This window comes from Lithobates pipiens, unplaced genomic scaffold (genome assembly GCF_037356315.1).
Source record: "Lithobates pipiens isolate NorthernLeopardFrog02 unplaced genomic scaffold, aLitPip1_a1.2 Scaffold_1, whole genome shotgun sequence".
Lineage (NCBI taxonomy): Eukaryota > Metazoa > Chordata > Amphibia > Anura > Ranidae > Lithobates > Lithobates pipiens.
In genome coordinates, this window is record NW_027507685.1 from 213,336,348 (window position 1) to 213,352,695 (window position 16,348).

The 16,348-nt window shown below is 43.0% G+C and overlaps 1 protein-coding gene across 1 annotated transcript in view; it reads left to right on the plus strand.

Moving 5' to 3' along the window:
- Nucleotides 1-16,348, plus strand: part of LOC143982877 (cytochrome P450 2C23-like) — a 39,681-nt gene that overhangs the window by 252 nt on the left and 23,081 nt on the right. Inside the window, exons 2-3 of the mRNA XM_077481960.1 lie at nt 6,412-6,574; nt 15,919-16,068. Of these exons, the coding sequence (XP_077338086.1) occupies nt 6,412-6,574; nt 15,919-16,068 (313 nt within the window). The remainder of the gene's footprint in view (nt 1-6,411; nt 6,575-15,918; nt 16,069-16,348) is intronic.

A 16,348-nucleotide genomic window follows, 5' to 3' on the forward strand; every position in this document is an offset into this window, starting at 1 on the left:
TGAGTTACTATCTTCTTAATGTAATCATCATAAAAAGGGTCACCATACCCACCTTGGTCACTCTCAGCCCTTGTACACACGGTCGGAGAATCCGTCGGAGTGTGTCCTATCGGACCGTGTTGTCGGATAATCTGACTGTGTGTGGTATGCATCAGACTGATTCTGTCGGAATATCCGTCGGACCCAATTTTCCAACTTGTTGGAAATATTTTCCGACCAACTGGTTCGATCGGACATACTCCGATCATGTGTAGAGAATTTTGATCGGACCAAATGCCACGCATGCTCAGATCAAATTCCTACATCAAAGCTATTGGCTACTAGCCTGAACGTAGTCCCATCGTAACGAAATTACGTCATCACGTTCTGAATGATCGGATTTGTCGACAACTTAGTCCGACCGTGTGTATGCAACAGTTTCGGACAAGATCCGACGGGCAAAATCTGACGGACAAAATCCGACGGACAAAATCCAACGGATTTGGTTGTCGAAATCTCTGACCGTGTGTACGGGGGCTCACAGGTATGTCTTCATGTCTGGTAGTTATCTTAAAGTGCACCTGTTCATTGACCATATTAGGCAAAATAACAGGTTCAGTTTTAGGTTCAATTTTACGAGGGACAGTAACACATGGCAGATTTTTTATTTTTTTTGCACACATATTTGTTCAACTGGTTATCAAATGCATAACTTTAGGGAAAAAAATTATTTATTTTGATAAACAAAAACAAAATATAATACCCATTTTTTGGTTAAAAAAAAAAGGTGGGCTTTTGTCCATTAAATAGATGCCAAACATGCCAAGACTAAAAATTGCATGCAAAATGGTGAAAAATTATCAATTTAAAGTTTACCATGAGTTATGGCTCAGTAATTATTGCTCGCAATCTGAAACATTCGTGGTGATACCTCACATGTGTGGCACAATTGCTATTTACATACAGATGTGCTTCCAACAAGCACATTGGCATTGTTATACAAATACATTTTTTAACACTCTTTGAATTTTTAAAAACTTAACTTTCTTGAGCTTATCAAGCATGCCAGGTACATATGGGTTTATTGTATATGTGTATATTGTACTTGACAATTATATTGTAGGGTGTATATTTATAGTTATTGTTTTGATCTGTTGTATATTAAGACTTATGAATATGTGGAATTTTTAATAAGTTGTTATAAATAAAGAGTAATGTATAACAAAAAAATACATTTCTTGCTATTGCTATGCTAAGGCATCAGGTTATCTTTTTTGGGACTTCAGCAGTCTATTTGTTCTCTGGTGTCTTCCCTGCCTTCCATTGCAACTAATAAAGCACAGATAGTGCCTGATTAGCTGCTTCCCTACGTACAGTTGCCGGGGAAATTACAGCTGTGAATCTGGAAGTGATGTAATACAAGTTGATTTTGGGTTCATTATTTTCAGAGAAGATTGGGGAAAAAGATATTCCTTGATTTCCTCCCAGCTAACGGGTTGAGGCATTTTACTGTGGCCCTGTGTTATCCGGAGGAACAGGAAAGCCTGAGAACCCCTGTGGCACTTGCCAGAGGAGATAAGTACCTTCTTGGTACCATAAAAGTGATTGGGTGGCTCTGCAGCCTCTTGGATCACTTTTACATGATGCCAGTTTAAAAAACAACACTAAGCTCATGGCTGCAGTTTTAACCCTTTGAATACCAGGGAATTTTTAAAATTACCTTGTAAAAAAAAAGGGAGTTAAAGCACATCTAATCTCCCAAAACAAAAATATAAAAAAAATATTGCAGCTTTACAATCCTTAGATAAGGTGGCTCCATAAGTTCTTTTTTCAGGCTTTTATACCTGTATTTTCACCTGGTGATCTTGCCAGTACCACACCTCCTGTCCCTGAGTGACAACTCTCACCCACTGTACTGTGACAAGCAGCATTGTCACCCTGGGATAGGAAGTAAGTTAGGACTACAGAACAACCCCCTCCTATGATGCTGATGTGACTACTAGGCTCATAGAACTGCTTAAAACCTAACTCCAGGCAAAATCTATTTTACCAAACCCTCCCTCCTCTCTGGGGTCTCACCATTGCGAATTGGATGCAGGTTCCCCACAACAAAGTCGCAATAGCAAGAGATTTTGATCGGCTCTTTACCGTGCATTGGCATCTTTTGGTCTGTTTCAGTTCCGAATTCAGCCAAAAATTCAGGCTGAAATCAGACCTGAAATGGTGAATCAGAACGCACCGGACCCCTGCTGTGATCCGCATGCGGCTCATATGTAAAGCCAGCCTCAACCCATCCTTCCAGGTATTTTGCTTTGCTTACTTAGTGAAGCCAGTTTTTTTACCTGTGTCATCGCCCTCAAAGGTCCCTCACCCGCATGGGTGGCCGATCCAGCTCTGCATGTTAACCCTTGCCAACCCATCCCGTTCATTCCTCTATTTCTGACATCAGTCCTCTTCTAGATCCTAAGAGGACCCCTCCATTGGCTAGCCAATGGGAATCGTTCACCCATGCTGGGACAAGGTCATTCGGTGCCCAGGGCAAAGATGGAAAACTGCACCTCCCCCCCCCCCCACTGTAAAAGCTACAACGCCTACAGATGATGGGATCTATACTGGGAATTTGTTATATACTAGTATTTGAAATAAAAAGGTTCCTGCACTACTTGGGGGCAACTTCAGAGCAGCTTGCATTGACTTCTATTAAAGAAGACATTTGCAAGCTGCACTAATGTTATGCTGTGTGGCTTCAAAGGTGGGTGACACTGGCTGGGAAGGGGTTAACATCTAGGGGCAATCAAAGGGTTAACTGCATTTGTAATGTGTTCTGCTTTTTACTACTGATTGATTTGTTTTGTTTTCCCTGGTTTGCATGAAAAGGCAAAAAACGGGATTGTTCCCTCTGTACAGAGCGCTGTGTTGATTGTCAACACAGAGCACTGGGCTGTGATTGGACACAGCTGATCAGCAGCTCCCAGTCATGAATAAACGGTTGGGCTCTGCTGACAGACTCTCTTTGTGTGCAATCACAGGGAAGTAGGTGGGAGGAGCCTGCACCTGAACCAGGCAGCGATGTGTGGGTACGTGCCGTTGCCTATAGCTGCCACCTGTGGTGGGTTAGCAAGTGGTTAATTAACAATGGTAGTGGTAATATGCAGCAGGAAGGGGGTAATGCACTATCACCGATGCATTAGTGACCCGTGTCAGTGTTAATTAACCCACTGTTGCCATTAGTGCATTAACACCCATCTTGCTGCATATTACCAATACCATTGCTAATTAAGCAAACTTCCTCTCTACTGTCATCACCGTCCTCATCCTTATCACATTTTTTACTCTCCTTCCATAATCATCATCGTCATCACTTGTTTTTATCATTTTCATCTTCTTTACTGTCATCATCATCCTTGCCATTATTTTTGTCACTTTCCCCCATTACTATAAATGATTCCTGCCAACTTTGTCTTCACCCTTCATTACCACCCCCTTCCTTATCATCCTTGCCATAACTTTTCTACTCTCCTATAATCTACATTATTCTCTATACTATCATCCTCTGCCTTCTCCTTATAATGATCTTTTGTTCCCTTCCCCCAAGCCCTGCCTGCCTTAGGGCCCAGGGTAGGCAGAAGAAGCCACTCGATGGGCGTGCAGTCGGCAGCTCAGGAAGAAGAGCATGATGATGGCACCCCACATTTTTTATTGCCCTGTTGGGTCACTCTGCGCCCATCTCTTGGACTGGAAAGGGTCAGGGGTGGTGACACTCTTCAGGGGACGGAGCCAGCATGGATGGAAAGGGGGGTCACATATTTTTGGGGATCGGCTCTCTCCGGGGTGATGAGGATCAGGATGGAACACAGGAGAGTGGGTTTGAAGAGAGGGCCCTGCCCCCTCCTCTAATTCACCCTCCCCTAGCTGTTCCCGCGGGGGAGAAGGCAGGCACAGGGAGAGTGCACACAGCAGAGAAAGCTGCAGCCGGCAGGATTAATTATCACTGCATTTAAGGATACCCCCCACAGAGTTCCCACACTGACTCCAGTCATCCATCCCTAGTATGCTGCTGTGTCCTGATTTCAGAAACTCCGCCTGATAGGGAAGTGAGAGGCGGGGCGGGGCTGGTCTTAGGCTTGTGCCGGGTGCAGGAGCTCACTCGTCACATGTTGTCATTATCTATTTAGCGCGGCCGGTACACTGGCGCTTCTGTTGCACCCCTCTTCCTCCAGTAAATGGTCTCACCCAGGGCATCTGCCTCTTCCGCCCACCCCTTGTACTGGCCCGGCGTCCACCTCACACAGGCAGTGATGTGGACACTAGGAAGGAGGACCCATCCATGAAGTAAACAGAGAGCTGAAGGGCCTGGCATTGGATAATCATGGGACTGTGGCTTAAAGCGGAGTTCCACTGGTTGTTGAGTTTATTAAAAGGCTTTTAATAAACAGCCACTCACCTGTCCCACGGTCCAGTGATACGGCTGCCTGAAGCTTCCGTTCCCTCCCCCTCCTCTTCGCGCTGCCGACATTGTAAGTATGGGCGCCCAGCTGTGGCAGTTTGTGGCTTCACAGCTGGGCGTGCACTGCGCATGTGCGAGTTTTGCTGCGCTCTGTCAATGGACAGGCAATCTTCTGGGGCCTGTGACGTGTCCCAGAAGATTGCTGGGAGGGAGGGAGGGGCCGCCTAAAGGGAGATGAGGAGTCGCCTAGGCGGCCAGAAGTCGAAAAGGAGGAAGTGGGACAGAAAGTCCCACTCCAATCCAGGTAACCAGCCCCTCCCCCCCAAAAAATTGGGCACTTAAACCCCCCTCCTGCCCAGACCAATTTTCAGCTTTCAGCGCTGATGCACTTTGAATGACAATTGCGCGGCCATACAACACCGTACCCAAATGAAATTTTTATCATTTTTTTTACCACAAATAGAGCTTTCTTTTGGTGGTATTTAATTACAGCTGAGAGTTTTATTTTTTGCTAAACAAACAAAAAAACATGCAAAATAAAAAATAAAAAAAATCACGTTTAATAGTTTGTTATAAAATTTTGCAAACAGGTAATTTTTCTCCTTCATTGAAATGCGCTGATGAGGCGGCACTGGTGGGCACTGATAGGCTGCACTGGTGGGCACTGATAGGCTGCACTGGTGGGCACTGATAGGCACGGTTAAGGTGGCACCAATAGGCACAGATAATGCGGTACTGATAGGCACAGATAAGGCAGCACTGATGGGCACAGATAAGGCGGCACTGATGGGCAAAGATGGGCACAGATAAGATGGCACGGATGGGTGGCACGGATGGGCATGAATAGGTACCACTGATAGATGGGGCTGATAGGTGGCTCTGATAGGTGGCACTGCTGGGCACTGATGGGCGGCACTGATGGGCACTGGTAGATGACACTGATGGGCATGGATATGTGGCATATGAGGTGCAGCACAGTTGTTGAGGCAGATTGTGGGCACTGATAAGTGGCACTGTGGGCACTGATGGGTGGCACTATGGGCACTGATGGGTGGCACTATGGGCACTAATGGGTGGCACTATGGGCACTAAGGGGTGGTACTGATGGGTGGCACTTTTACTATATGTATGTTGCACTGGCAGGGGGCAGGTGGGCACTGATGACTTGGCCATGATCGGGACTGAAGTCCCTCTCACGGCCGCCGGTGATCGGCTTTTTTTCTCCTCGCGCTGACAGTGCGAGGAGGAAAATAGCCGATGACCGGCTCTGTTGTGATCACATGATCAGCTGTCATTGGCTGACAGCTGATCATGTGGTAAGGGGTCGGATCAGGCGAGTCTCATAGACTCGCTGATCACAGAGCGTGCCGCGCAGCGCAGGCCGCTCGGGCACGGGACAACCTCAATAGACATAGTCCCGGCAAAGCAGGTCCGCGCTATAGCCATCATTCGGCTATAGCGCGGATCCCTAGTGGTTAAAGCTGAAGTTCCACTTTTGGTTGGAACCCTGCTTTAAGGTAAGGGAAAACAGGGATTTAGAGAGGTTGTTTTAACCCAGCGATCAGAAAGAGGGCGTTGGAATGGAGAGGTGGTAGGGGCAAAAGGGTACAAACATACAAAGTTCTCCCCCCCCCTCACACACACACACACACACAAACTTCTCTCGATCTGCCTCCATCCCGCCCCATGTGACAGCTCTGATGCCTCAGCAACCAACCACCAATCCCCTGGGCCATCACATGGAAGAGGGGAGAGTAAATCACATGATTCCTCATACTCAAAAGTACACATTGTATTACTCTTTGCTTCCATTGGTGAATAGTGAAGCAGGGAGTGATGGAAATTGGCAAGTGAATCCATTGGCTTTCCTTCATGAATAATAATGCAGACTTTGTATGGACCACCATGAACTTATCTATGGCTGAAGATTTCAGAGAAATTACCTACTAAAAACGTATCTATATATCTGTCTAATTCTCCAACAGATGGGAGATAAGTATGGTCCTATCTTCACCATTCACTTTGGCAGAAGACCCACGGTCATTGTGGTTGGATACCAAGCGGTCAAAGAGGTCCTGCTGGACCTTGGAGATGTTTTCCTAGGAAGAGGCTCTATTCCTGTATTTGAGAGGTTTTACAACAAAAGCGGTAAGTGATAAAAATGTACGCAAAGACAATATTTACTAATAAATGGCTCACTTAAATTTATGAGATGTTTTCTAAAGAAAATTTAGTGTTTTTTTTTATACTGCGTAAAAACCTAATAGGGGTTGAGTCCGGCATGGTTTTGGTGCTTTTTGCAGAGCCGCACTACTGTTCACTGAACATAGTTTTCTATGGGACACAGTCACATCTATGCTTTTTTCAGCCACTGCATTTTTGGAAAGGGTCAGAGACTTTTTAAAAGCAAAATGGTGCTTTTTTGGTTCAAAAGACTTCAATGGAGAAGCTGCAGAATGTACAGGCATACCCCACTTTTAATGATTGTAAAGGTAAAACCGCGCTGGTCAACACTGGGTGTTGGATAGATAAAAAACAATAAATCCGGGATGAGTACTATATGTGTATATAATTATAGGTTGCTGCCCCCCACAAAAAGAAAATCCCCGCTAGGGGTTTCTTCCACCAATAAAAAGAATCTAACAACCGGGGTAACTGGCGCTACCTATTTGGCATAAACAAATATTGACTCTCATTGATGAGACAAATGAAAAAGAGAAAATGAGAAATGCCAAGAAATAAAATAGGATTAATCTATCTCACCAATAATAGTTTTCATATATGCAATCGTACCTAAATAAAAATGAAACCTCCCTAAGGAAAGCAATAGATCCTTTATAATCCACTTATTTCAATCCAAGCCCAAAGAAAGAAACATACAAGAGGCTACTTCCAGAAGTTACATACAATCGCACAGATTCCCTACTGCGACTCCAATGTGACAGTAAGCAGTGTAATAATTTAGGACCTTATCCTGAGAACTCAGTGTAATCCTGAACAAATCATATATAAATTCTGTGAAAAAACACCAAATTAATATAGAAAAAATTGTACTGAGTGCGACTTTTCCTTAAAATCGCATTAGTGCTAAATTGTGATAAACCCAACGATCTGTCGGCTGGGAGAAAAAAATTTATAGAAATCTACTCCAATTACTACATGTGAAAAAAATATATGAATATAAAAAATATATGAATATAAAAAACCAAACTCTAATAAGTATATGTATAAGTGAAACGTGCAATCACAATACAAAAAAAACAAAAAATATATGAAAATACCAAATTAAGTGACACAATTCAAATTCAAAATCAAAGGGTTTCAAACATATGTACTAGCAAAGCATCTATGAAAAAATATAAATAAAAAAATGTGTTATAGTGACCCTTAGGCTGCTTTCACACTGGGGCGGTATTCAGGCGTTACAGCGCTAAAAATAGCGCCTGTGTAACGCCTGAAAAAAAACGGCCCCTTTAACTCCAGTGTGAAAGCCGGAGGGCTTTCACACTGGAGCGATGCGCTGGCAGGACAGTGAAAAAAGTCCTGCTAGCCGCATCTTTGCAGCGGTGAAGGAGCGGTGTATTCACCGCTCCTATACCGCTCCTACCCATTGAAATCAATGGGACACCGCGGCAATACCGCCGGCAAAGCGCCGCTGCAGCGGCGCTTTGCGGGCGCTTTGCGGGCGGGTTTAACCCCTTTTCGGCCGCTAGCGGGGGTTAAAACCACCCCGCTAGCGCCCGCACACCGCCGCTAAAACGACGGTAAAGCGCCGCTAAAAATAGCGGCGCTTTACCGCCGACGCTGCTCCCGCCCCAGTGTGAAAGCAGCCTTAGAAAAATAAAAATAAAAAATAAACACACACATAAAAATAGGAAAAAATAAAAATATACATGTAAAAGTAAAAAAAATGAAAATGAAAAATAAAAATAAAAAAGTAAAAATAAAAATAAAAATAAAAAAATAAAATAAATATAAATATAAAAATAAAAATAAAAATAAAAGTCCAACTCTCCAAAAAGTCTTCAATAGTGCAAATCCAACATTAAATGTTCATAAAGTGACTTTTGTGCTTCTTGTGTGATCTTCAAAGTGACTTCCGTGCTCCCCCGCAAGGTACCCCACTCACCAAAAGAATTCACCCCTGCAGGGGTAGTTCGCCTTTAAATCCAATCTGCCGATATCCAGCTCTTTGACCTTCTGACCTCCTTATTTATGATCATTCATATCCAAAAGGAGATTCCATTTGTGCCCTCACTGTTGGGACCACACGGATCAGCAACCCCTTACTGCTTTGCCCCAGCCAGGTTCTAGCCTCTCCTGGGTGGAAGTCCTTGCCGGTACAGCCTCTAAACGAAGCTAAATGGAAAGAACCCCACTCTGGTGATCTCAAGGGTATGTTACAAACTCTCTCTGTGTGCTTGGATAAAAGCCTTAAACAGGCTTAAACTGCTTCAGTTAATGAAGCAGTTTAAGCCTGTTTAAGGCTTTTATCCAAGCACACAGAGAGAGTTTGTAACATACCCTTGAGATCTCCAGAGTGGGGTTCTTTCCATTTAGCTTCGTTTAGCGGCTGTACCGGCAAGGACTTCCACCCAGGAGAGGCTAGAACCTGGCTGGACAGGCATGTACTGGCCATTGGGACTACAGGGAGTTTCCCGGTGGGCCGATGGCTCAGTGGGCCGGTTTCAGTAAATGGCTGCGCGGCTCGCCCTCAACTTCACGCAGTGATGTGGGAAAGATGAGAAAAATACAGAGGAGAATAAGTGAAATAATAAAAGAGGTTAGTGAGGACTCCTTATGTTATGCTACTTATGTTTTTTTTTTGCACAATTGCATATAGTTTTATATACTGTTTTTGTGCTTGTTTGCAAAATTAAAGTGGGCTGGTCTGGATGAAGTCCAGGGCCAAATGTTTGTGCCAGTCCAGCCCTGTGGCTGGGGCAAAGCAGTAAGGGGTTGCTGATCCGTGTGGTCCCAACAGTGAGGGCACAAATGGAATCTCTTTTTGGATATGAATGATCATAAATAAGGAGGTCAGAAGGTCAAAGAGCTGGATATCGGCAGATTGGATTCAAAGGCGAACTACCCCTGCAGGGGTGAATTCTTTTGGTGAGTGGGGTACCTTGCGGGGGAGCACGGAAGTCACTTTGAAGATCACACAAGAAGCACAAAAGTCACTTTATGAACATTTAATGTTGGATTTGCACTATTGAAGACTTTTTGGAGAGCTGGACTTTTATTTTTATTTTTATATTTATATTTATTTTTATTTTTATTTTTTTATTTTTATTTTTATTTTTACTTTTTTATTTTTATTTTTCATTTTCATTTTTTTACTTTTACATATATATTTTTATTTTTTCCTATTTTTATGTGTGTGTTCATTTTTTATTTTTATTTTTATTTTTCTAAGGGTCACTATAACACATTTTTTATTTATATTTTTTCATAGATGCTTTGCTAGTACATATGTTTGAAACCCTTTGATTTTGAATTTGAATTGTGTCACTTAATTTGGTATTTTCATATATTTTTTGTTTTTTTTGTATTGTGATTGCACGTTTCACTTATACATACCGGTATACTTATTAGAGTTTGGTTTTTTATATTCATATATTTTTTATATTCATATATTTTTTTCACATGTAGTAATTGGAGTAGATTTCTATAAAAAAATTTTCTCCCAGCCGACAGATCGTTGGGTTTATCACAATTTAGCACTAATGCGATTTTAAGGAAAAGTCGCATTCAGTACAATTTTTTCTATATTAATTTGGTGTTTTTTCACAGAATTTATATATGATTTGTTCAGGATTACACTGAGTTCTCAGGATAAGGTCTTAAATTATTACACTGCTTACTGTCACATTGGAGTCGCAGTAGGGAATCTGTTGTATGTAACTTCTGGAAGTAGCCTCTTGTATGTTTCTTTCTTTGGGCTTGGATTGAAATAAGTGGATTATAAAGGATCTATTGCTTTCCTTAGGGAGGTTTCATTTTTATTTAGGTACGATTGCATATTAGACATGTGCATTCGTTTTCGTCCGAATGCATTTTCGTCCGAATTTCAGCTATTTTCGTTTTCGTTTTGACAAACGATAACGAAAGCACAAAATCCGAAAAACGAAAGATCCGACATAAATAAATGCTTTATTTTCGTTTTCGTTGTTACAACAGTTCGATATAGAATAGGAGATTCGACATGACTCTGACAACGTGTCTATAGAACCTATGGTCGAATGTGCCTAACCTTACCTCTATTAGTCCAAGATTATATAGAGAAAATATTCGACAGAGAAAAGATTTGACGGAGAGAAAAGATTCTGCAAGTTACTGTCCTAAAAAGTGTTTGGGGACCCGGGTCCTGCCCCAGGGGACATGTATCAATGCAAAAAAAAGTTTTAAAAACGGCCGTTTTTTCGGGAGCAGTGATTTTAATAATGATTAAAGTGAAACAATAAAAGTGTAATATTCCTTTAAATTTCGTAGCTGGGGGGTTGTCTATAGTATGCCTGTGAAGGGGCGCATGTTTCTGGGGCTTAGAATTGTCCCTGCACAAAGTGTCATTTATGCAGGAAAAAAAGTCCTTTAAAATCACTCGCAGCTATTATGAATTGTCGGCTCCCGTAATACAGAGAACACTCATTGAAAGTCATTGATAAAAAAATAAATAAATAAATAAAAAAAAAAGCGTGGGGGTCCCCCAAATTCAATTACCAGGCCCTTCAGGTCTGGTATGGATATTAAGGGGAACCCTGCCTCAAATTTAAGAAAAAAATTGACGTGGGGTTCCCCCTAAATATCCATAACCAGACCCTTCAGGTCTGGTATGGATATTAAGGGGAACCCCGCGTCAAATTTAAAAAAAAATTGACGTGGGGTTCCCCCTAAAAATCCATACCAGACCCTTTATCCGAGCACGCAACCTGGCAGGCCGCAGGAAAAGAGGGGGGGACGAGAGAGCGCCCCCCCTCCCTCCTGAACCGTACCAGGCCACATGCCCTCAACATTGGGAGGATGCTTTGGGGGTCTATGACCCCTCAAAGCACCTTGTCCCCATGTTGATGAGGACAAGGGCCTCATCTCCACAACCCTGGCCGGTGGTTGTGGAGGTCTGCGGGCGGGGGGCTTATCAGAATCTGGAAGCCCCCTTTAACAAGGGGACCCCCAGATCCCGGCCCCCCCCCTGTTTGAAATGGTAAGGGGGTACAAAAGTACCCCTACCATTTCACAAAGAAAGTGTAAAAAAATGGTTAAATAAAACAAACACACTTTTGAAAAATTCCTTTATTAAAAATAAAAAAATAAAAAAAAGATTCCAGCGGCGGTAATCCACTCTTGCTATCCAGCGACGGACGGTCATCTCTCCAGCGATGTCTCATCTCTCCAGTGCAGCGAATCCTTCGTTCTTCTGTCTCCGCAGAGGAGACAATGCAAGGATTCCGGCTGCCTGACGTTTCTTATATACGGAGGGCGGGGCCACCCGTCACCTGACCCCGCCCCCCTCTGACGCAAGGGGAAACCCGGGGTTCCCTGTGACGTATGGGTGACCCCGCACCTCTCTGATGTAACACAGGCAGGTTTCCGTTACATCAGAGGGGGGCGGGGTCACCCATACGTCACGGGGAACCCCGGGTTTCCCCTTGCGTCAGAGGGGGGCGGGGTCAGGTGACGGGTGGCCCCGCCCACCCTATATAAGAAACGTCAGGCAGCCGGAATCCTTGCATTGTCTCCTCTGCGGAGACAGAAGAACGAAGGATTCGCTGCGCTGGATGAGATGAGACATCGCTGGAGAGATGACCGTCCGTCGCTGGATAGCAAGAGTGGATTACCGCCGCTGGAATCTTTTTTTTATTTTTTTATTTTTAATAAAGGAATTTTTCAAAAGTGTGTTTGTTTTATTTAACCATTTTTTACACTTTCTTTGTGAAATGGTAGGGGTACTTTTGTACCCCCTTACCATTTCAAACAGGGGGGGGCCGGGATCTGGGGGTCCCCTTGTTAAAGGGGGCTTCCAGATTCTGATAAGCCCCCCGCCCGCAGACCTCCACAACCACCGGCCAGGGTTGTGGAGATGAGGCCCTTGTCCTCATCAACATGGGGACATGGTGCTTTGAGGGGTCACAGACCCCCAAAGCATCCTCCCAATGTTGAGGGCATGTGGCCTGGTACGGTTCAGGAGGGAGGGGGGGCCGCTCTCTCGTCCCCCCCTCTTTTCCTGCGGCCTGCCAGGTTGCGTGCTCGGATAAAGAGTCTGGTATGGATTTTTAGGGGGAACCCCACGTCAATTTTTTTTTAAATTTGACGCGGGGTTCCCCTTAATATCCATACCAGACCTGAAGGGTCTGGTTATGGATATTTAGGGGGAACCCCACGTCAATTTTTTTCTTAAATTTGAGGCAGGGTTCCCCTTAATATCCATACCAGACCTGAAGGGCCTGGTAATTGAATTTGGGGGACCCCCACGCTTTTTATTTATTTATTTATTTTTTTTTTTATCAATGACTTTCAATGAGTGTTCTCTGTATTACGGGAGCCGACAATTCATAATAGCTGCGAGTGATTTTAAAGGACTTTTTTTCCTGCATAAATGACACTTTGTGCAGCGACAGTTCTAAGCCCCAGAAACATGAGCCCCTTCACAGGCATACTATAGACAACCCCCCCCTACGAAATTTAAAGGAATATTACACTTTTATTGTTTCACTTTAATCATTATTAAAATCACTGCTCCCGAAAAAACGGCCGTTTTTAAAACTTTTTTTTGCATTGATACATGTCCCCTGGGGCAGGACCCGGGTCCCCAAACACTTTTTAGGACAGTAACTTGCAAATTAGCCTTTAAAATTAGCACTTTAGATTTTGAACGTTGGAGTCCCATAGACTTTAATAGGGTTCTAAAGTATGCTATATAGTATATATACTAGCTCCGTCGAATCTTCTTTATACATTCGACAGACACCATAAGCCTTCAAAGACAGATTTGACCGTAATTCATGTGGATTTTCGGACGAATGCAATTTTTGAACGAAAAACGAAATAAATAAAAACGAATTTCGGGAGTAACTAAATAAATTAAGTTTTCGGACGAAAACGAAATTCCGAAACGAAATATTTTACTCTGCACATGTCTATTGCATATATGAAAACTATTATTGGTGAGATAGATTAATCCTATTTGATTTCTTGGCATTTCTCATTTTCTCTTTTTCATTTGTCTCATCAATGAGAGTCAATATTTGTTTATGCCAAATAGGTAGCGCCAGATACCCCACTTTTAAGTACACAATGGGGTATATTTACTAAAGCTAGAAAGTGCAAAATCAGGCTCACTTCTGCATAGAAGCCAATGAGCTTCCAGGTTTTATTACCAAAGGTAATTGAACAAGCTGGGGATAGAAGCTCATTGGTTTCTGTGCGCAAGTGAGCCTGATTTTGCACTTTCTAGCTTTAGTAAATAAACCCCATTGTGTACTTAAAAGTGGGGTATGCCTGTAGTGTGTTTTTGCCATGATTTTACCTCGATTTTGCAACAATTTGTGTTTTTGCATTTTTTTATTTGCCCAACAACAAATTGGCCCAAAAAAAAAAAAAGAATAGATATAGTAAAACGCAAATCGTGGGAAAACTGTGGTAAAATTGCATGTGCAAAAACTCAAAACACACAGCAAAAAGCACTAGACTAGAGGAACAGAACAAAAGCAAACTGCATAGGTGTGAACTGAGCCTTACTTAAACCGCAGAGTGCAAAATCTAATACAGCTGTGCATGGTAGCCAATCAGCTTCTAACTACAGCTTGTTCAATTAAGCTTTGACAAAAAAAACCTGGAAGCTGATTAGATTAGATTTGTCTTCATATTTACCAAAACCATGTAGTGCAAGGACCTGCCTGACTGCATACAAATTAAAACTCAAATTAAAACGCTGCGTACACACGATCAGACTTTCCGGCAGACTTGGTCCGGCGGACTGTCCGACGGACTTTGCAGCCGAGGTCTGCCAGACTTTCAAACGAACGGACTTGCCCACACTCCAAAAGTCCGACGGATTCGAATGTGATGATGTACGACCGGACTAGAATAAGGAAGTTCATAGCCAGTAGCCAATAGCTGCCCTAGCGTTGGTTTTTGTCCGTCGGACTAGCACACAGATGACCAGATTTTCTGACAGTACTAGAGTCCTTCAGAAAGATTTGAAGCAAGTATTATTTCTAGGTCCGCCGGACTTTTGGGAAGAAACAGTCCGCTGAAGCCCACCCGCGATCGAATTGTTCGACAGGTTCTGGTCCGCTGGACCAACTCTGCCGGAAAGTCCGATCGTGTGTATGTGGCATTAAGGTTTGAACCCATATTATATGATTTTGGTAAATCTGAAGACAATAATCTGCAGAAAATATAATATTGTGTATGGGGCCTAAGACCCCTTTCACAATGGGGCGGTGCTGTTGTTAGTGGTAAAGCACCGTTAGATTTAGCGGCACTTTACCATTGATATAGCGGTGCTATTTGACCAATATCGGGGCGCTTTAACCCCCCCGCCCGCGCTAGCAGCCGAAGTATTGATAGCGCTGTGTTGCGGTGCTGCTGAATCGCTTTGCAGGTGTTTCGGCAGCGCTGCCCTATCATTTCAATGGGCAGGGCGTTTTGGAAGCGGTGTATACACCTCTCCTGCACTGCCCCAAAGATGCTGCTTGCAGGACTTTTTTTCCCGTCCTGCAAGTGCACCGCCCCATTGTGAAAGCCCTCGCTTTTCAGGCAATATTTTTAGCACTAAAATGTCTGAAAAGCACACCAGTGTGACAGGCGTCTTAGTAAATAAACTCTAATATGTAGGTAATTAGATATGCATCTTTTATGTTGATTGTTCACAATTTGATTCTTTATACATATTCTACTACTCTAATGCCACGCACACACAATCGGAATTTCGGGCAGCAAAATACCGATGAGATCTTTTCATCGGAAATGTGTAGGCTCCATCGGAATTTATTCCCACCAGCAAAAATTTGATAGCAGTAATAGTAGTTCTCAATTTTCCCAATGGAAAAACTTTCTATCGGAAATTCCGATCGTGTGTATGTAATTCGGACGCGCAAACACTCACGCATGCTCAGATTCAACTACGAGATGGAAGCTATTGGCTACTAGGTATTGAACTTCCTTTTTCTAGTCCCGCCATACGCGTTGTACGTCACAGCGTTCTTGGCGGTCAGAATTTGGTGTGACCGTGTGTAGGCAAGACAGTTTGAGCGGAATTCCAACGAGAAAACCATCAGAGCTTTTTTCCCACGAGAATTCCGATCGTGTATATGCGGCATAACAGACTTATGTAATAAAATGGTAGCAATAAGGAAGTGGACGTACCTCAACCTACAGCAAACATTCGCATTTCAGTTGGTCAATAGATGATTTCTTGTTTGTTGCTATTGAATATTGCTCTTTTTGCTGTGTTTCTGAATACGGCTTTATTTTTTTTATTTTTTTTTAAGGATTGACTCTTGCCAATGGAGATCTATGGAAGCAACTTAGACAGTTTTCCCTACTGACTCTCAAGGACTTTGGAATGGGCAAAAAAACATTGGAAGAGCCTATTCAGGCAGAAGCACAATACTTAGTGGATTATTTCAGAAGTACTAACAGTGAGTATCGTACAACTACATTGTTAAATATACACAGATATAGAAAGGTCATTTCAAAAATAAATATTTGCCTAGAGTGAAAACTTATTTACCAAAATTCGGATAGTATGTGACCATTAATTTAGTGACAGGTTGCTACAACTTGCATTTTGAGCATCTAATCTAGTTGGTTTAATGGCTTCACCAAGCTACAGATCACTGTGGGCCAGATTTACTAAAGTGTTACATGACCTGAAGAGAACATGTGCTCACTTTGAACATCTCATCATATAAAGCTCTA